Here is a 16,316-nt window from a genome sequence, read left to right on the forward strand (position 1 = left end):
TCGATCCTCCATTTCGTCTTACCCACACGACTCAACTCCTCCTTGAATCCTTTGCGCCGTTTCTTCGACTCCGTCTCTCCCTCCGAACCTAGTTTGTATTTGAAAAGAAGATCGCGACTCCTCCTTCCCCGTGAGAGAAATTTTTTTTTTTTCTCTTTATACCGTCCGAGACAAGAGACGACTTCACCGAACATTTGACGTCCCAATGTTTTTTTTTTTTTTTCGGTTAGCTCTCTTTGATTCTTCAATTTGAGTTGTAGTCCTCTTGATTCTCCTGTCTTTAACCTGTTTAGATAGTGAAATCCTGTTGATAACTCCTCAATGTTCTGATCCTCTTTCAGCTTATCCGGCGAAACCTGTGTGCGCCTCCTCCGCTGCGACAACGACTCATGTCTCCCTTCAGCTTTGTACTTAGCTGTTTAAGACATTCCCTGTGTCGTTAACCTTATCCGATGATCCATTGGGCCTCCTTGTTATCATTTTGAGGTACTCGTCTTCCTTCAGCTTTTACTTTAGCAGTTTAAGACGTTCCCTAATATGCCTTTAGTCATCTTGTTTCCTGTTTTGGTTTATCTCAGCTTACTCCACCTTAAGCTGAGACCTCCTTGCCTTAGAACTCCTTGCCTCGCATCTTCCTAGCAGGTAACTTCCTTGTAACTATTGAGCTTCCTTGTTATCGATAAGAAGTAATTTGTTTGCTCTAACCTTATTACTTCTTCTTGTGCGAGGTGTATCGATAACGAAGTTACCTGCCGTGCCGTTCTCTTAGGCTATCTTGAGGAGTTCACAACAGAGATCAAACTTTTGCCCTGGTAAGGCCTTAGTTAGAAAGTCTGCTGGGTTCTTGCTAGTATGGATCTTAGATAGAGTAACACTGCCATCTTCGACTACATCTCTGATAAAATGATACTTAGTGTCGACATGCTTAGTTCGCTCGTGATGAACATGATTCTTTGCTAGGGCTATAGCACTTTGTGAATCACAATTTATCCTGACACTTTCCTGATCAAATCCGAGTTCCTTGCATAGTCTTCTTAGCCATAAAGCTTCTTTTGCAGCTGCGGTTAGAGCCATGTACTCGGCTTCGGTTGTTGATAGAGCTACCACGTCTTGTAACCCTGATCTCCAGCTTACCGTATTTCCCCAAACTTGAAACACGTACCCTGTAACAGACCTTCTTCTGTCCAGGTCTGTTGCGTAATCAGAATCACAAAACCCCTCGATACTAAACTTCGATCCTTTAGTAAACGTTAGGCACCTTCCTGTAGCTCCTGTTAGGTATCTTAAAACCCACTTCGCAGCTTCCCAATGCTCTCTTCCCGGTTCAGACATATATCTGCTTACTAATCCCACTGCAAAACCGAGGTCCGGTCGAGAACCGACCATTGCATACATGATACTCCCCACGACACTTGAATATGGAATATCTTCCATGATTTTTCTTTCTTCTTCCTTCTGCTCTGGCTTTAGTTTCCTTAGTTTGAACTGAGATGAAGTTGGTGTAATTACGGCCTTTGCATCTGTCATTCCAAATGTTTCTACTACTTTCCGTAGATAGCCCTCCTGTGATAATATTAGGATTCCCTTCTCTCTATCTCTTATGATATCCATTCCTAATATTCTCGATGCCTTTCCCATGTCTTTCATCTCGAATTCCTTGCTCAAACTCTCTTTTATGTTCTTGATTTCTTGCTTATCTCCAGAAGCTATGAGCATGTCATCAACGTATAGGAGTAAGAATGCCGCTTGTGCCGTGTTGACATTCTTCATGTAGACGCACGGATCCTCCTTGCTTCTTATAAACTGTTGAGACTTCATAAAACAATCAAACCTATGGTTCCATCTCCTTGGAGATTGTTTTAGCCCATATAGGGATTTCTTAAGTAAGCACACTTTATTTTCATCCCCTTTCTTAATATATCCTTCTGGTTGCTTCATCAGAATCCTTTCTTCTAAATCACCATGTAAGAATGCCGTCTTCACGTCCATCTGCTCGAGTTCATAATCGTTGTTAACCACGAATGAGAGCATGATGCGAATTGATACGTGTTTCACCACCGGAGAGAACACTTCGTTGTAATCAATTCCTTCCTGTTGTGAGAAACCTTGAGCCACCAATCTCATCTTATATCTTGGCTCTTCTACTCCGGGTATCCCTGGTTTTAACTTGCAAATCCACTTGCATCCTATAACTTTTGCATTCTCAGGTTTCTCAATCAAGCTCCATGTACGGTTTCGTTGGAGTGAATCCATCTCTTCATCTGCTCCATTCTTCCACTGCTTTCGGTTCTTGCCTTTCATAGCTTCAGCGAAAGTCTTAGGCTCTTCTATTTCTATCTCATCTGCTGCTGCTAGTGCGTAAGCTACGAAATCTTCGTCTTCGAATCTTGACGGTGGTTTTATTTGCCTTCGAACTCGATCTCTTGCTAGCATGTAACCATCACTACTCGTCTCTGTTTCTGAAACGTTTTCATCTTCTTCACTAGACACGGCTTCTTCTAAGCTATTAGACGTTTCCTTTAAAATAGGTTCTCCACCTTGAGCAGTTTGCTCCTCGTCGTCAACGTTTGATGGAGACGGGCCTTCTATCAAATCTTCTTTGAACGTCACTCTTCTCGTTCGGTTTTCTTTTCTTTTATTCTCCATGCTCGCAACTTCCGTGTCTTTCTTGGCGTGTTCTGTGTGCTTGTATAACTCTTCTTCGTTAAATACCACGTTCCTACTGGTGTCGCACTTACCAGTTTCTGGCATCCAAACACGGTAACCTTTAATACCGAATGGGTATCCCACAAATACTCCTTTTATGGCCCTTGGACTTGTTTTATCTTGAACCTTATGAACAAACGCGGAGCACCCGAACCTTCTCAGGTTACTTAAGTCACACTTAGTACCTGTCCATCGTTCTTCGGGTAGCTCGTAATCAATCGCAGAGTTTGGAGATCGATTGATCACATATGCGGCCGTTGACGCGGCTTCGGCCCAAAACTCTTGCCCTAATCCTGTCTCCACGAGCATGCACCGAACTTTGTCCATGATTGTTCTGTTCATCCGCTCCGCAACCCCGTTTTGTTGTGGAGTATACGAACAAGTCTTGTGTCTCTTGATTCCCGAGTCTTTGCAAAGTTTATCAAATTGCTGATTGCAAAACTCAAGACCATTATCTGTTCGTAGACACTTTATTTTCTTCCTGGTTTGATTTTCTACAGCTTCTTTCCATTCCTTGAATTTGCTGAAGGCTTCATCTTTAGTCTTAAGAAAATAAATCCAGACTTTCCGTGAGTAATCATCTATGAAGCTAATGAAGTACTTGCATCTTGCTAGGCTTTCTGGAGTTGATGGAGCTCCCCATAAATCTGAATGTATGTACTCGAGAATTTCTTTAGTGGTATGCTTCGCAGCGGGAAAGCTTTGCTTGTGTGATTTTCCCAGGACACATGTATCACAGAACACAAGCTTATCCACTTCCTTCTTCGGTACATATCCCTTCTCTACCAGCACATTCAGATTCTTTAAACTCATATGGCATAATCTCGAATGCCATATAGTTGTCTTGTCTATTTCTGCCCTTGATACGTTAGCTTCTCCTTTAGATACTGTCCCTTGTAGATAATAAAGACCTTCGTTGAACTTTCCTGATATGACCTCCTTCCCGTCCTTGTAGAACCTGATCATAAAATCTTTCCCTTCGTATTGACATCCTGATCGTTCGAGCATCCCGTAAGATATCAAATTCCGGCTCATATTCGGCATGTACCTCACATCCGTGAGAACCACCACGGTTCCATCGGGTCTCACGATCCTGATCTTGCCAATCCCTTTTACATCACAGTGGGTGTTGTTAGCCATTAGAACTCTCCCTCCTTCGAATTCTTTTAGGTCAAACAACACATCTTTGTTTGGTGTGATATGAAAAGAACATCCGGAGTCCATTACCCATTCCTCTTTGGAATCCTTAGTACTAACCGTTAGCACTAATGGTTGTTTCGGCTCTTCTGCAATGTTGGCGGATTTATTGGACCTCCTGTCTGGACATTCTCTCTTCCAATGTCCCTCTTTTCCGCAGATGAAACAGCCCTTGTTGTTCTTGTCATACTTCGGTCGGGACCTAGATCTCCCGTGTCTGCTTTGAGATCTTCCTTTCCCATACTTGTTGCCTCCTTTGTTTGATCGGTTTGATGTCCTTCCTCTATCCTCAACATATAAACCCTCATCCTGAGACTTAGAGAGTTTACCACTTTCCAATAGCTCTCTCTCCTTAGATCGTGCAGCCCCGGTTACTTCGTTGATCTTGAGAGTGTCTCGCCCGTACTTGAGGGTCTCTTTGAGTTGATCATATCGCTGAGGCATTGAGTTTAGTAGTAGTATAGCTTGAACTTCTTCATCAACCTCTACGCTCAAGTTATTTAAATCTGCTACTAGCTTTAGGAAGTCATCAACGTTTGCATCAATAGTCTTTGAATCGTTCATCTTGAAAGTGTAAAATTTGTGTTGCAGGTAAATACGATTCGGCAGGGACGTCTCCGTGTACAACGTGTTGAGAGCTGTCCACATTGCAGCAGCTGTATCGCAGTGACTGATCTTCCTCAAGACTTGGTTTCCTACATTTATAACAATGAGATCTTTTGCTTTCTCTGATTTCCCGAGCTTAACGGGATCAATGGTCGGAACCACTTCTGCTTCTTTCTTCTCCGTCTCTTTTAAGGTATCATCTCTTTCTACCTTGTTGACTGGTGAATCCATTAGAAGCGTCTCATCTGTTAGGATATCCTTTAGCCCTAGGACACCAAAGTGAGCCATCATCCGAACCTTCCATAGCAGAAAATCTCCTGTTCCATCGAACCGATCGATATCGATCCTCTCGATCTTTGGTTTAGCCATTCTTTAAAGCACCTTTGCACTCAAACCTGAATGCTCTGATACCACTTGTAAGGATTTAACCTTCTTGTGCTTTAAGAACTTTAGAATAAGAAAGTAACCAAAACTTATTCTCTTTATTAGAATGTAAAACCAAACTCTTTGTTTACAATAGAAAGCTTAGACCTCTAAGACAAAAGACTTTAACTCTTGACTAATGTCTCTCTCTATTGCTGTGAAAAAATCGTAATGACTAACAATGGCTTAGGTCCCTATTTATACTACCAGGCTTTTCCTATTATCATAAGACTTATGATAGAGTTTCCTTATTGCTTTATGCTTCGTATAAATCTTTGACCGACTTTATCATAAATGGAAATAATAATGTCTTCACTTTGTTGCAGGTATTAGGAGTTTGGGCCACAGAAGAGAATTGAGGCCCACCAATTCACAGAATGCCTTGAAGCGCTATCTCTAAGGAACAATTAAACACGGCCTAAAACTCGCACTAAACACATCTCAAACCCTCACAGCTTACTCTGACACCAACTGGGTAGGCTGCCCAACACTAAAAACGCTCATCTGGACACTGCATATTCCATGGTGATAACTTAATTCTCTTGATGTCCCAAACGCTAACACATAATCTTGCACGCAGAAACAGAGTACAGACGTCGCAGATGTTGTCTCTTAGTCACATGAATAAGGAACTTGTTACTCGAATTACGAATTACACTGCCCCTTGAGTCCTTGACTACCGCAACAATAGTCACCAACGACAATGTAAATACCGTTCATCTCTCCATAAATACAGTTCTAACACCAATACACGAAGCATGTCTAGATAGACATATATTTCGTTCCCGAACACATTGCCACATGCCACGTTCGAGTCCTTCATGTATCATCATCAAGTCAGTACCTTTTTTTTTTCTTTTTTTTTTGTAAAAAGCTTCCTTAATATAAGTTCGCAAAAGACCCAAAACTTTTATAGAAATTAGCCCAGTTAGAATCACACAAAGAACCTAATTTTCAGAGCCCATCAAAGCCCAGATGAAAATAGAAAAAGTAGCCCAGCCCAAGTAATATTTCAGTAGCCAAAAGGTCTCTAGCGGAGAAGACGAGAGTCGCTGATGGAGGAGCAAGAAGGCGATGCTCAGATCAAGATAATAGTAGCCAAGTCTGCATCATCCTTGAGGAAAGTAAGGGGTTTGATTCTCTGAAGCTCTGCACCTTGTTGATCAGTTGCCGATCAATCAGTTTGAAGATTGAATCAACCGGACGGAAGACGTTTGCATGCATTCGATTGTTCCTCTCATTCCAAAGCCAGTATAGAGTCGCCTGCCAAGCCATCAGAACCAGCTTACGGTGATGCTTTGGTAAGTTGAGCGCTGTCATCTGATTTAGAGTAGCTAGCCAGTCACTTTGAGGTTGAATTTCTAACCTGGTGGCAACTATATCAGAGACTATGCTTCGAACCTTAGTGATGAAAGAACTGACCTATGCTTCAGCTAGCCAGTCACTATGCTTCGAACCTTAGTGATGAAAGAACTGACCTATGTGCAGAGCTGATTCAACTGCAGTCTCGGTTTGATTTGGACAACTGTAACTGGATCATTGGAGGAGATCTCAATCAGAATATTCACCCGTATGAGCATTCTAGTCCCACTGTCTCTGTGCATGACTCCCTGATGTACCAACTGCAAGACTGTCTCCTACAACTGGGTGTCTTCGATCTCCGCTATATTGGTCCCTGCCATACATGGAAAAACAGTCAGCCTGACTCTCCTATTGCCAAGAAGCTTGACAGATTGCTAGTTAACGCCCAAACCATTTCATCTTTCCCTCACACCCTAGCCACTTTCCTTCCCCCGTCCTTTTCTGACCATTCACCCTGTATCATAGACCTAGCCTTTACCCTCCCCACAGCTGGAACCCAACCCTTTAAATTCCCAAACTACCTTACCAAACACCCAATGTTCGCTCAGCTAATACTAGATGCATGGATTCAGGCCGGAAATCAGTGTCAAATAATTGCTCAGCTTTGCTGGAAACTAAAGCTTATAAAGAGAGATCTTAAGAGACTAAACAAAGAATTTTATTCTAAAATTCAAGAGAGAATGAGTGAAACTTACAGTTTGTTACAACGTGCGCAGGTACAAGCTCTTCAGGATCCATGCCAAGACTCGTTTCGTGCTGAAAAGGAACTCCATCAAAAGTGGTCTTTCCTTCGTGAGATTGAGGAGATGTTCTTTCGACAAAAGTCTAGAATTACCTGGCTCCGAGAGGGTGACTTGAACACGGCATACTTCCTCCGCATCTGCCAAACAAGAGCCAGCTACAACGCAATCAGAGCTTTCCTTACTGCCACAGACACTTGGATAACAGACCCACTTCTGATGAGCTCCCATGCTGTTGATCACTTCCAGTCTGTGTTTGCGCCAGTCATATACCAGCCGCCCTCTACTTACTCTTCTTCAGCCTGGTTCCTTGAGCTGACGGACTTCACTTTCCCGATGGAGCACTTGCAGCAGATGATCTCGATCCCTTCTCCAGATGAGATAAGGTCCTGTATGTTCAAGCTAAATCCCAGCAAGGCTCCGGAGCCTGATGGACTAACATCAAGATTCTTCAAAGCTTCTTGGGAAGTAGTAGGAGGGGAAGTAATCACTGCGATTCAAAACTTCTTTGCGTCTAAGTTCCTGCCAGCAACAACAAACTCAGTCAGTACGTTGATATTTACAAAAGGTCTCCACTCACTTATCGTCTTGGATTTTAAATCCAGTATAAATCTACGCGTGTCCAAAGAAGCAAAGACCTTCGACCGAGGGAAAGTGACAAATTAGGAATAATGAACTTTCCATATATTGTACAAATGCCCTAATAATTCCATTGTATATACTCCACATAATACACTATCCGACGACAAGGGTTCTGCCAAGTAACATAATTCGTAGACATATAATCTTTAGCAATACTTTTTGACTTGTCTGTTAGTCAAGACCCGAGAGAGATGCATCTGTTTGCTATCTTTGATAATCCAGAAGAATTGAATACTATAAAAGTATAAAACAAACAAGATTTGGTTGCTTTGAAAGTACTCCAGTAGGCAGTATCTGCCCATATTAGCTGTTGGAAACGAATAAATATAAACTTCCAAAAATCTACCCATATTAGCAAAGAGTAGAAAATAGAGATAACATTGGAGCAAAAACCTTATCTATTTTTGACGTACTATATTGCAGAGTAAAAAATAAAGGCAACCATTGAATATTGACAAAAAAAATTCGAATCCAAAGAACCGAACCAAACCCGATCAGAAATAGTACTGAATCCAAACTAAAATTATTTAAATATATGAATGAATTCAAAATTTTGGTATTTAAAAGCCGAAATATTTTCGGTACCGGAATGTATCCGAAATAGATTTATAAATCTAAATATATTAATTACTTTTAGAAAAACATCCAAAATATTTAATATACATTTAAATTTTCCAAAATACTTATCAATACATACAAACAGTTAAAACTAAATGTTTAAAATAGCTATAGTATGCTCAAACACCAAAAATACTAAAAATATCTGTTCATTCTCTATCCAAATATTCAATCAAAATCCATATATTAAGTTTAAGTATTTTGACAGATGTTATTCAATTTATATATAATATTTTATTTTGTTTATAGACTTTAAAAAAAATAAAATATATAATGAATTTTAAAATAATTTAAATGGATTATTTGAATCCGAACTGAATTGGTAAAGATCTAAACCGAACCCAAACCTAAATTTAGAAATTACCCGAATGAGGCTGAAATCTTTGACTCCGAAAATCCAAAACCCGAATAGATCCGAACGCTAAGTCCTAGCATAAATTACACAAATAACTAGGTGTTTTGCCCGCACTTGCGGGCATAATTCATTTATAGATATTTATTAATAAGTGTACTATTAAAAATTATATTTTCTCCGTTTCTAAAAGATCTGTGTTTTAGAAAATAATTATTTCTAAAGATTCATATTTTACATTTTCAATATATGTAATAAAAATAAATTGCAAACTTCAAAAACATTAATCGTGTTTACTGAATTTTGAATGGTTAAAAATCATATGTAATGCTAAACACAGAAAATAATAAATTTATTGGTAAAATTTTGTGTGTTTCTTAATAAGTGTGAAAATTCAAGAATATGAATATTTTAGAAACGGAGAGAGTACTATTTTATGAATCTTTTATTTTCTTGATTTTTTTTAACTTTTATTGATTAAAATATTATTTTGGATAACAACATCAATATTTTTATTTTAAAATATGTTTTTATCTTTAATCAACTTTTATTATATTAATTTATAAACAGTTATCTAATTAAATAAAAATATAGAATTATTAATATAAAGTGATGTTATTAAACCAATTTTTTGGAGTTATCAAAACCTACAAAATCTCAAAATAAATCAAAAGCACAAGAATGTGAAACCAAATCTAACTTTACATACTATATTAATCAACTATTGCTTATATATCTTGTTAATAAATTTTTTTCAAGAAATATATATCCCATGACATATATTACTTTTACAAAAATATAAATAATTTTCTCTTATCTTTTATAAAAATATTTTTAATATATTAGTATAACGATGAATCTAATCATTATTAGTGTATATATAATACTAATTAAAAAATTAACAAATAAGAAAAAGATGCAAATAAACACAAAGTAAATATATGGAATTATCTTTTCCTTTTTCAAACATTTTTCTATTTCTTTTCTGAGAATATTTTTTATAATATTAATTTGTAATCAGGTAAATAATGAATAATATAATTATTCATTAAAGATATCAAAAATTTAGTCAGTTTAATTAAAATTATTTATTGAAACTAAAGATTCAGCTTAAAATCTTGAAGAATATGACAAATTATGCAAAATAGGACAAATAATTAAATTTACTTCTCAAAATACTTATTTAATAAAGTTTCAAATAATAGTACATGTTTAAATTGATGACTCATTATGGTCAAAAGTACTAAGAACATGATAAATAAGCAAAATTGACTTGAATTATTAAAAACGTAATATATAATCAAAGTTATCTAAAATTATAGAAAATATGATAAATGAACCTAAAATTATGGAAAACATGACAAATAAGCAAAATTACCTAAAATCACGGAGAACATGACAAGTAAGCAAAATCACTTCATATAAATAATGGTATAGATAGATATCTCTATAATATTATTTGAGAAGTCAGTTTCCTATGTGTCGCGCTCACGTTAATTCTCACGATGGTTGATTACATTGATACCCTTAATGAATTAAACTATTACATTTAAATACCTTTTTTATTTAATTTCTTTTTAAACAATTTTCCATATAACATATATATTAAAAAAAGGAAACATTATAAATATTAAAAATTGAATTTAAAAACGAAAATATATTTATATATAATATGATTTCATTAAAAAGGTAATTTCACAAGATACTAATATTCTATTTTAAAAATATTTTTAAATAACATAAAATATACTTTTAAAGTAATAAAATATTATTTGAGAAACCAGTTTCCTATGTGTCGCGCTCACGTTAATTCTCACGATGGTTGATTACATTGATACCTTTAATGAATTAAACTATTACATTTAAATACCTTTTTTATTTAATTTCTTTTTAAACAATTTTCCATATAACATATATATTAAAAAAAGGAAACATTATAAATATTAAAAATTTAATTTAAAAACGAAAATATATTTATATATAATATGATTTCATTAAAAAGGAAATTTCACAAGATACTAATATTCTATTTTAAAAATATTTTTAAATAACATAAAATATACTTTTAAAGTAATAAAATACTTGCTTTATATCTATTGTTTCTAAGATGAATAAAATATATTTGTATATAATGTGATTTCATAAAAACAAATTTCAGAAAGATAATTTTGATATTAGATTAAGAAATATTATTTATTTTCAAACATAATTTTAAACAATACAAAATATATATTTTCAAAGTAATAGAAATATTTTGATATATCTATCTAATTTCTTAGATGATTATATAAAATAGTTAAGTAACATAAACTGATATATGTTTAATTGACTAAAAATAGTTTATAATTAGTATTATTGAAATGTTTTATTTATTTTTCATATATTTAGCTGACTTTAATATATTTCAATTACATAAAAATATCTATAAATTATATTTTACTTATATAATATGATTTCTCACATATAATCACAATTCTTACTGATTATTGTTAAGATATATTAAAAACTATAATTTTAACAATAAACATATTTTGATCAAATAATTATAAAATATTTTAAATAACATTACACTATATACTTTAACGAGGTAGATATATTAAATTTTCATTATTACAATTATATGTTTCATAATATTAAATTTGCTTTTAATTTTTTTTTGTTTTTATATATGGGGAGTTTAATATAACCATAATCAAAATACCAAAGTAAATATAAATTCTCATTTTAAGATTATTTAGAATAAACTTTAGTTTACCTTTCAATAAATCTAAGACATAAAATTATTTAAAATTTATAAAATATTTTAATTACTGTAAATATTGATATGTGTTGATGAGCTTCCAAAAATGTATCAGTTACTTATGTATGTAACTTCCTATTGATCATTGAAAATATAATTTGATAAATATTATGATCATACAGGCAAATTTAAACTATAAATAAAATTAATTTTATGTAACTTAATTATATATATAAATATTATATATTAATTATCAATTGGATTTTTGCTAAACAGAACCTCGATACTTAATTTTATTAGTCCGACCACGTAAATCATAAAAACAAAAATAAATATATTTAAGTCTGAATCTGAAAGAATATATGTAACTCAATATATTCACAATATGAGTGACTCGACTAATGAATCTTATATCTATAAAATAATCGATTATATTAAAATTAAGGAAGACAACAACCAACTTAAATACAAATAAGAAAATTAATAAAAACTTTATTTATATTTAGAATAAAAAAAATTATAGTTGAATTTAGAGAAATAAATGCAATCCAATATATCTAAGTGATAACTAAATCGACTGTAAACAAAATCGACTAGATATAACATATCTAAAATCATATGTCTAATTAAAATAATGTAATATTATTCATATAAATTATGCATAAAAATTATAAATTAATTTAAAATTAAATTATATAGCAATCAATTATTATAGTATATTTATTTTATAAATATTTATATCCGTGCATGAGCACGGGAAAACCACCTAGTTCACAAAAACAAATGTATGCATCATATGATGAGAATTGAAACACAAACAAGCTAATTATCGATTTTTTTGTCAAAGCTCTACTTATATAGATTATTACTCTGTTATATTCAGTTAACTTGCTCTCTCAATGGAGTATATAACATTTCAATTAAATCTGGATGTAAAATGTTAACCTGCTCCCTGTGGATCGTAGATCACATGTCAATTAAATCTGGTTATATCCTTGCAGTAATGTGAAACTTTGAAGGTCAGTTATAAAGGGTTTTAAAACTCAGAAAATAAGAGCACCTCTAATGGGGTTCGTCCCATTGGAATTCTTAATATATGTGTTATATATATATATATATATATATATATATATATATATCTAAGTAATTGTGGTGTTCACAAATTTTGTAGAACCCCATGGATAAAGTTTTTTAAAAAGTATTAAGAATCAATAAGTATTAAAAAATATTTTTTTTTTATGTCGAAAGGCTATTCTATTACACAGGTTTGAGGTGGTTTGGATAACGAGACCGGAATAGAACAACCAATAAAATAAAAAAAACCCTATGAAAAGATCTAACATTTCTAGCTAGGAAATCTGAAATCTTGTTTGAGCTCGTGGGATATGGAGTAATCTTGAACTCTAAGAAGCATATCTTGAGAGTATCTCTCCTCTCTAATTTTGTTGCAAAGCTTGGCCAAGCATTGGGTTCCCTGACCATTGCAATCAAATTTTTACAGTCTGTTCTAAAGCTTTGGTATGTCGGATGCTGAAGCATATTTTTCATCGCCCATTTGAGCGCTTCCACCTCTGAATGCAAAACCGTTTTTCTTCGGATGACATTTTTTATCTTCATAAGTTGTGTCTTCTCTGTGCAATCTAGCTATACCCATCCACATTCACTGAACTGTATTAAAAAGTATTAAGCGTAATCAATAAGCATATAATATATATATATATATATATATATAAAAAATACATATACTAAGAATTCCAATTGAGAAAACCCCCATTAGAGGTGGTCTAACTACTCTGCTCATGTAGACGACTATTGTGGAGCATTACGATATTTATAATTCGTAGAAAAATACTTCTTAGCAATGCTTTTTGACTTGTCTATCAGTCGACACCAGAGAGAGACGTATCTGCTTCACTATCTTTGTAAAATCCAGAAGAATTGAATACTATAAAAGTATACAACAAACAAGAATTGGTTGCTTGAACGGGCCTTGTGGTCAAGTGGCAGTGGACGGGCCTGGGACGCCAACACGTTTCAGGTTCGATCCTCCTGCTATGCGAAACTAAGTCACATTGTTCTGTTCACCTAACGCGGATATGGGTCCATGCTTTAGGACCCATTTGAATGCCCAGGAGAAGGAGTCCATCCACGGGCTTGCGACTCCCCCGGGGGTTAGGTCTGGTTCCAATAGTGACCCGGGTTTAACCCTTTTTTGTTCAAAAAAAAAAGAATTGGTTGCTTTGAAGGTACTCCCAGTATCTGCCCATATAAGCTGGTGGAAACAAATGAAATATAAAACTTCCAAATATCTGCCCATAAAAGCTGTTGGAAACAAATAAATATAAACCTCCAAAACAATCAATTCAATACTTTCTTTATTGTTGACAAAAAAAAATCTTTCTTTATTACCATTTTTAGACTAAATTAAATAAAAATAAAAAAGAATAGAAGAAAAGGTTACGTGTCCCAGTGTCAATGCTACGTGTTCGTATCTATAATAAAGAAACATAGATTTTTGTCTCATTTTAAAAATTATATAAATATCTCTATAGTATAATATAATATCCCCCACCAAGTCACAAAGACACCAACCACTCTCTTCCATCTTTCGTTTTCGTTCGCATTCCAAAACCCAAATGGAAACTGAAATCGTCTCAGAGTTCCTTCCCTTCGGTCGTATTTACAAAGACGGTCGCGTCGAGCGTCTCACAGGAACCGAAATCATCCCTCCTTCACTAGACCCAGCAAACGACGTCGTCTCAAAGGACGTCGTATACTCCTCGGAACATAACCTCTCCGTCCGTCTCTTCCTCCCACACAAATCCACCGACGACGGCAACAACAAACTCCCTCTGCTAATCTACATCCACGGCGGAGCCTGGATCATCGAGTCACCTTTCTCCCCGCTCTACCACAACTACGTCACCGAACTCGTCAAATCCGCTAACTGCCTCGCCGTCTCGATCCAGTACCGCCGCGCGCCGGAGCATCCGATCCCGGCGGCGTACGAGGATTCGTGGTCGGCGATTGAGTGGATCTTCTCTCATTCCGATGGATCTGGTCCTGACGAATGGATCAACGAATACGCAGATTTCGACAGAGTGTTCATCGGGGGAGACAGCGCCGGAGCCAACATGTCTCACCACATGGCCATGAGGGCAGGCAAGGAGAAGATTAGCCCTAGAATCAAAGGTGTGGCGATCGTTCATCCAGCTTTCTGGGGGACGGATCCTGTGGACGAGGACGACGTGCAAGACGCGGAGACGAGAAGCGGGATCGCGGAGGTTTGGGAGAAGATCGCGAGTCCGAACAGCGTGAACGGGACGGATGATCCGTTGTTCAACGTGGTCGGATCCGGCTCGGATTTTTCCGGGTTGGGATGCGAGAAGGTTTTGGTTGCGGTGGCGGGGAAAGATGTGTTCGTGAGGCAAGGGTTGGGTTACGCGGGGAAGCTGGAGAGGAGTGGGTGGAGAGGGGATGTGGAGGTGGTTGTGGAGGAAGAGGAAGGACATGTGTTCCATCTCCAGAACCCTAACTCTGAGAGTGCTTTGAAATTCTTCGATAAGTTTGTAGAGTTTATTACCGGTTCGAGTAGTGATGTTATGTGAATGTTCTTTGATGATGATAATATTATACATTTGAATTTGATGTACCTCTTTTGATTTGATTTGGTTATGTCATTATGTTTACACAAAATAAATTACACAGATTTTGCTTGAGAATGCTTCGAATTCTTTTGTTTCGATCAATGCTTCGAAATTATTAGAAATATACTTTGCAATTAAATTTTAATCTAGTTTTAATTTGAAACTAGATTCTGATCCGCCCTTTAAAGGGCGGTATATTTTCTATTTTACATTTTTATAGAAATTTAGTCTTTGTATTTGTGTTTTAATCATATTTATTTTTTTTAATATTTTTTAGATTATTAGACAGATATTTTAATAATTATATTAAAATAATTGGACTTAGCATATATCAATAAATCATATTCCTAATTTAATAGAATAGGTTTCCTTATCTGTAAGAGAAATCTCAACGGTTAGTCTCTTATTTTTGGGGTTTCACTAAAATTTAATATATATATTTTAATGTTATTGAATTACTGAATTTATGTTTTAATAATTTTGGTGAATGTAGCCATTTAAAAGTAAAAACGTGGCAAGAGAGTTTTATGTGAGTATCTAAAACTGCCTAAATTAAGAAAATTTTGTGCTTTTTCTTATTTTCCTTCTAATTTGTATTTTCTTTTAATGCTTAGAAACCTTATGAATATCTCTCATTGGAGGTGTCTAACTAATTGGTTGGTTTAGTTTGGTTATTGATTGTAATATCTGTCCTATTAGTTTTCTACATAGAATGGTTAAATTTTGTTTAAAATGCACATTTTAATCTACTTTATACAAAGTTATTTATTTTAACTTATATTCAATAATATTAGGGTTATACAAAAAATATAACCATGGAAAAACGGTACTCAGACTCAATTGTACAAAAGATTAGATTCTATTAGGATCTATTAATGGATATTTTTTTAAAAAATTGCTTTTTTCAAACAGATTGGCAGATTAAGTTAAAATAATTTTCTTATATTCTCAAACAAAATATGATTCTTTTCCATGCAATACATTCTGTATAATGATTTAGAAATAAGTTGTTTTAGATCGATGAAATTGCTTAGATTTAAATGGGTTTCACTAAATTAAATATAGGATGAAATAAAATGGTTGAAGCAATTTGTAGTGTCATGTGTTCCTTAGTTGCTCGTGATGTGTTTTGTTTCACTTATGACATTTTCTTACTCGAGCTAATGCTCTTGTCATATAGCGTCATGTTTGATCACAATAATTGTGTAACTTAATAACTCAGTGAGGAATTAAAAAGGGAGTATATCCTATATGATAGTTACACATGGTAGACTCTGATCTAA

General features: G+C 34.9%; 2 protein-coding genes and 1 long non-coding RNA gene across 5 annotated transcripts; 2 read left to right on the top strand and 1 right to left on the bottom strand.

The window, feature by feature from the left end:
• Positions 1 to 5,463: 5,463 nt before the first annotated feature.
• Positions 5,464 to 7,841, top strand: LOC130496139 (uncharacterized). Of its 3 annotated transcripts, none has more exons than XR_008935195.1 (2): positions 5,464 to 5,637; positions 7,011 to 7,841. XR_008935195.1 is itself a non-coding variant. In XM_056987959.1 (2 exons), exons 1-2 carry the CDS (start codon positions 5,754 to 5,756, stop codon positions 7,698 to 7,700), a joined length of 705 nt encoding a protein of 234 aa, XP_056843939.1. In that variant the 5' UTR covers positions 5,644 to 5,753; the 3' UTR covers positions 7,701 to 7,841. The 3 variants fall into 3 exon arrangements, 1 of the variants encoding a protein (XP_056843939.1); XM_056987959.1 differs by lacking the exon at positions 5,464 to 5,637 and adding an exon at positions 5,644 to 5,768; XR_008935194.1 differs by lacking the exon at positions 5,464 to 5,637 and adding an exon at positions 5,777 to 6,233.
• Positions 5,830 to 7,130, bottom strand: LOC130496143 (uncharacterized). The gene is made up of 2 exons (XR_008935196.1): positions 6,990 to 7,130; positions 5,830 to 6,607 (listed from the first exon to the last, which is right to left on the bottom strand). It is a non-coding gene; the product is annotated as an uncharacterized LOC130496143 (long non-coding RNA).
• A 6,098-nt stretch (positions 7,842 to 13,939) lies between the features above and the next one.
• Positions 13,940 to 15,110, top strand: LOC108829194 (probable carboxylesterase 5). The gene has a single exon (XM_018602890.2). The coding sequence runs from the start codon at positions 14,023 to 14,025 to the stop codon at positions 14,992 to 14,994; it is 972 nt and encodes a 323-aa protein (XP_018458392.1). The 5' UTR covers positions 13,940 to 14,022; the 3' UTR covers positions 14,995 to 15,110.
• The last annotated feature ends 1,206 nt before the right edge of the window (positions 15,111 to 16,316 follow it).

Source organism: Raphanus sativus, chromosome 1, assembly GCF_000801105.2.
Source record: "Raphanus sativus cultivar WK10039 chromosome 1, ASM80110v3, whole genome shotgun sequence".
Taxonomy (NCBI): Eukaryota; Viridiplantae; Streptophyta; class Magnoliopsida; order Brassicales; family Brassicaceae; genus Raphanus; species Raphanus sativus.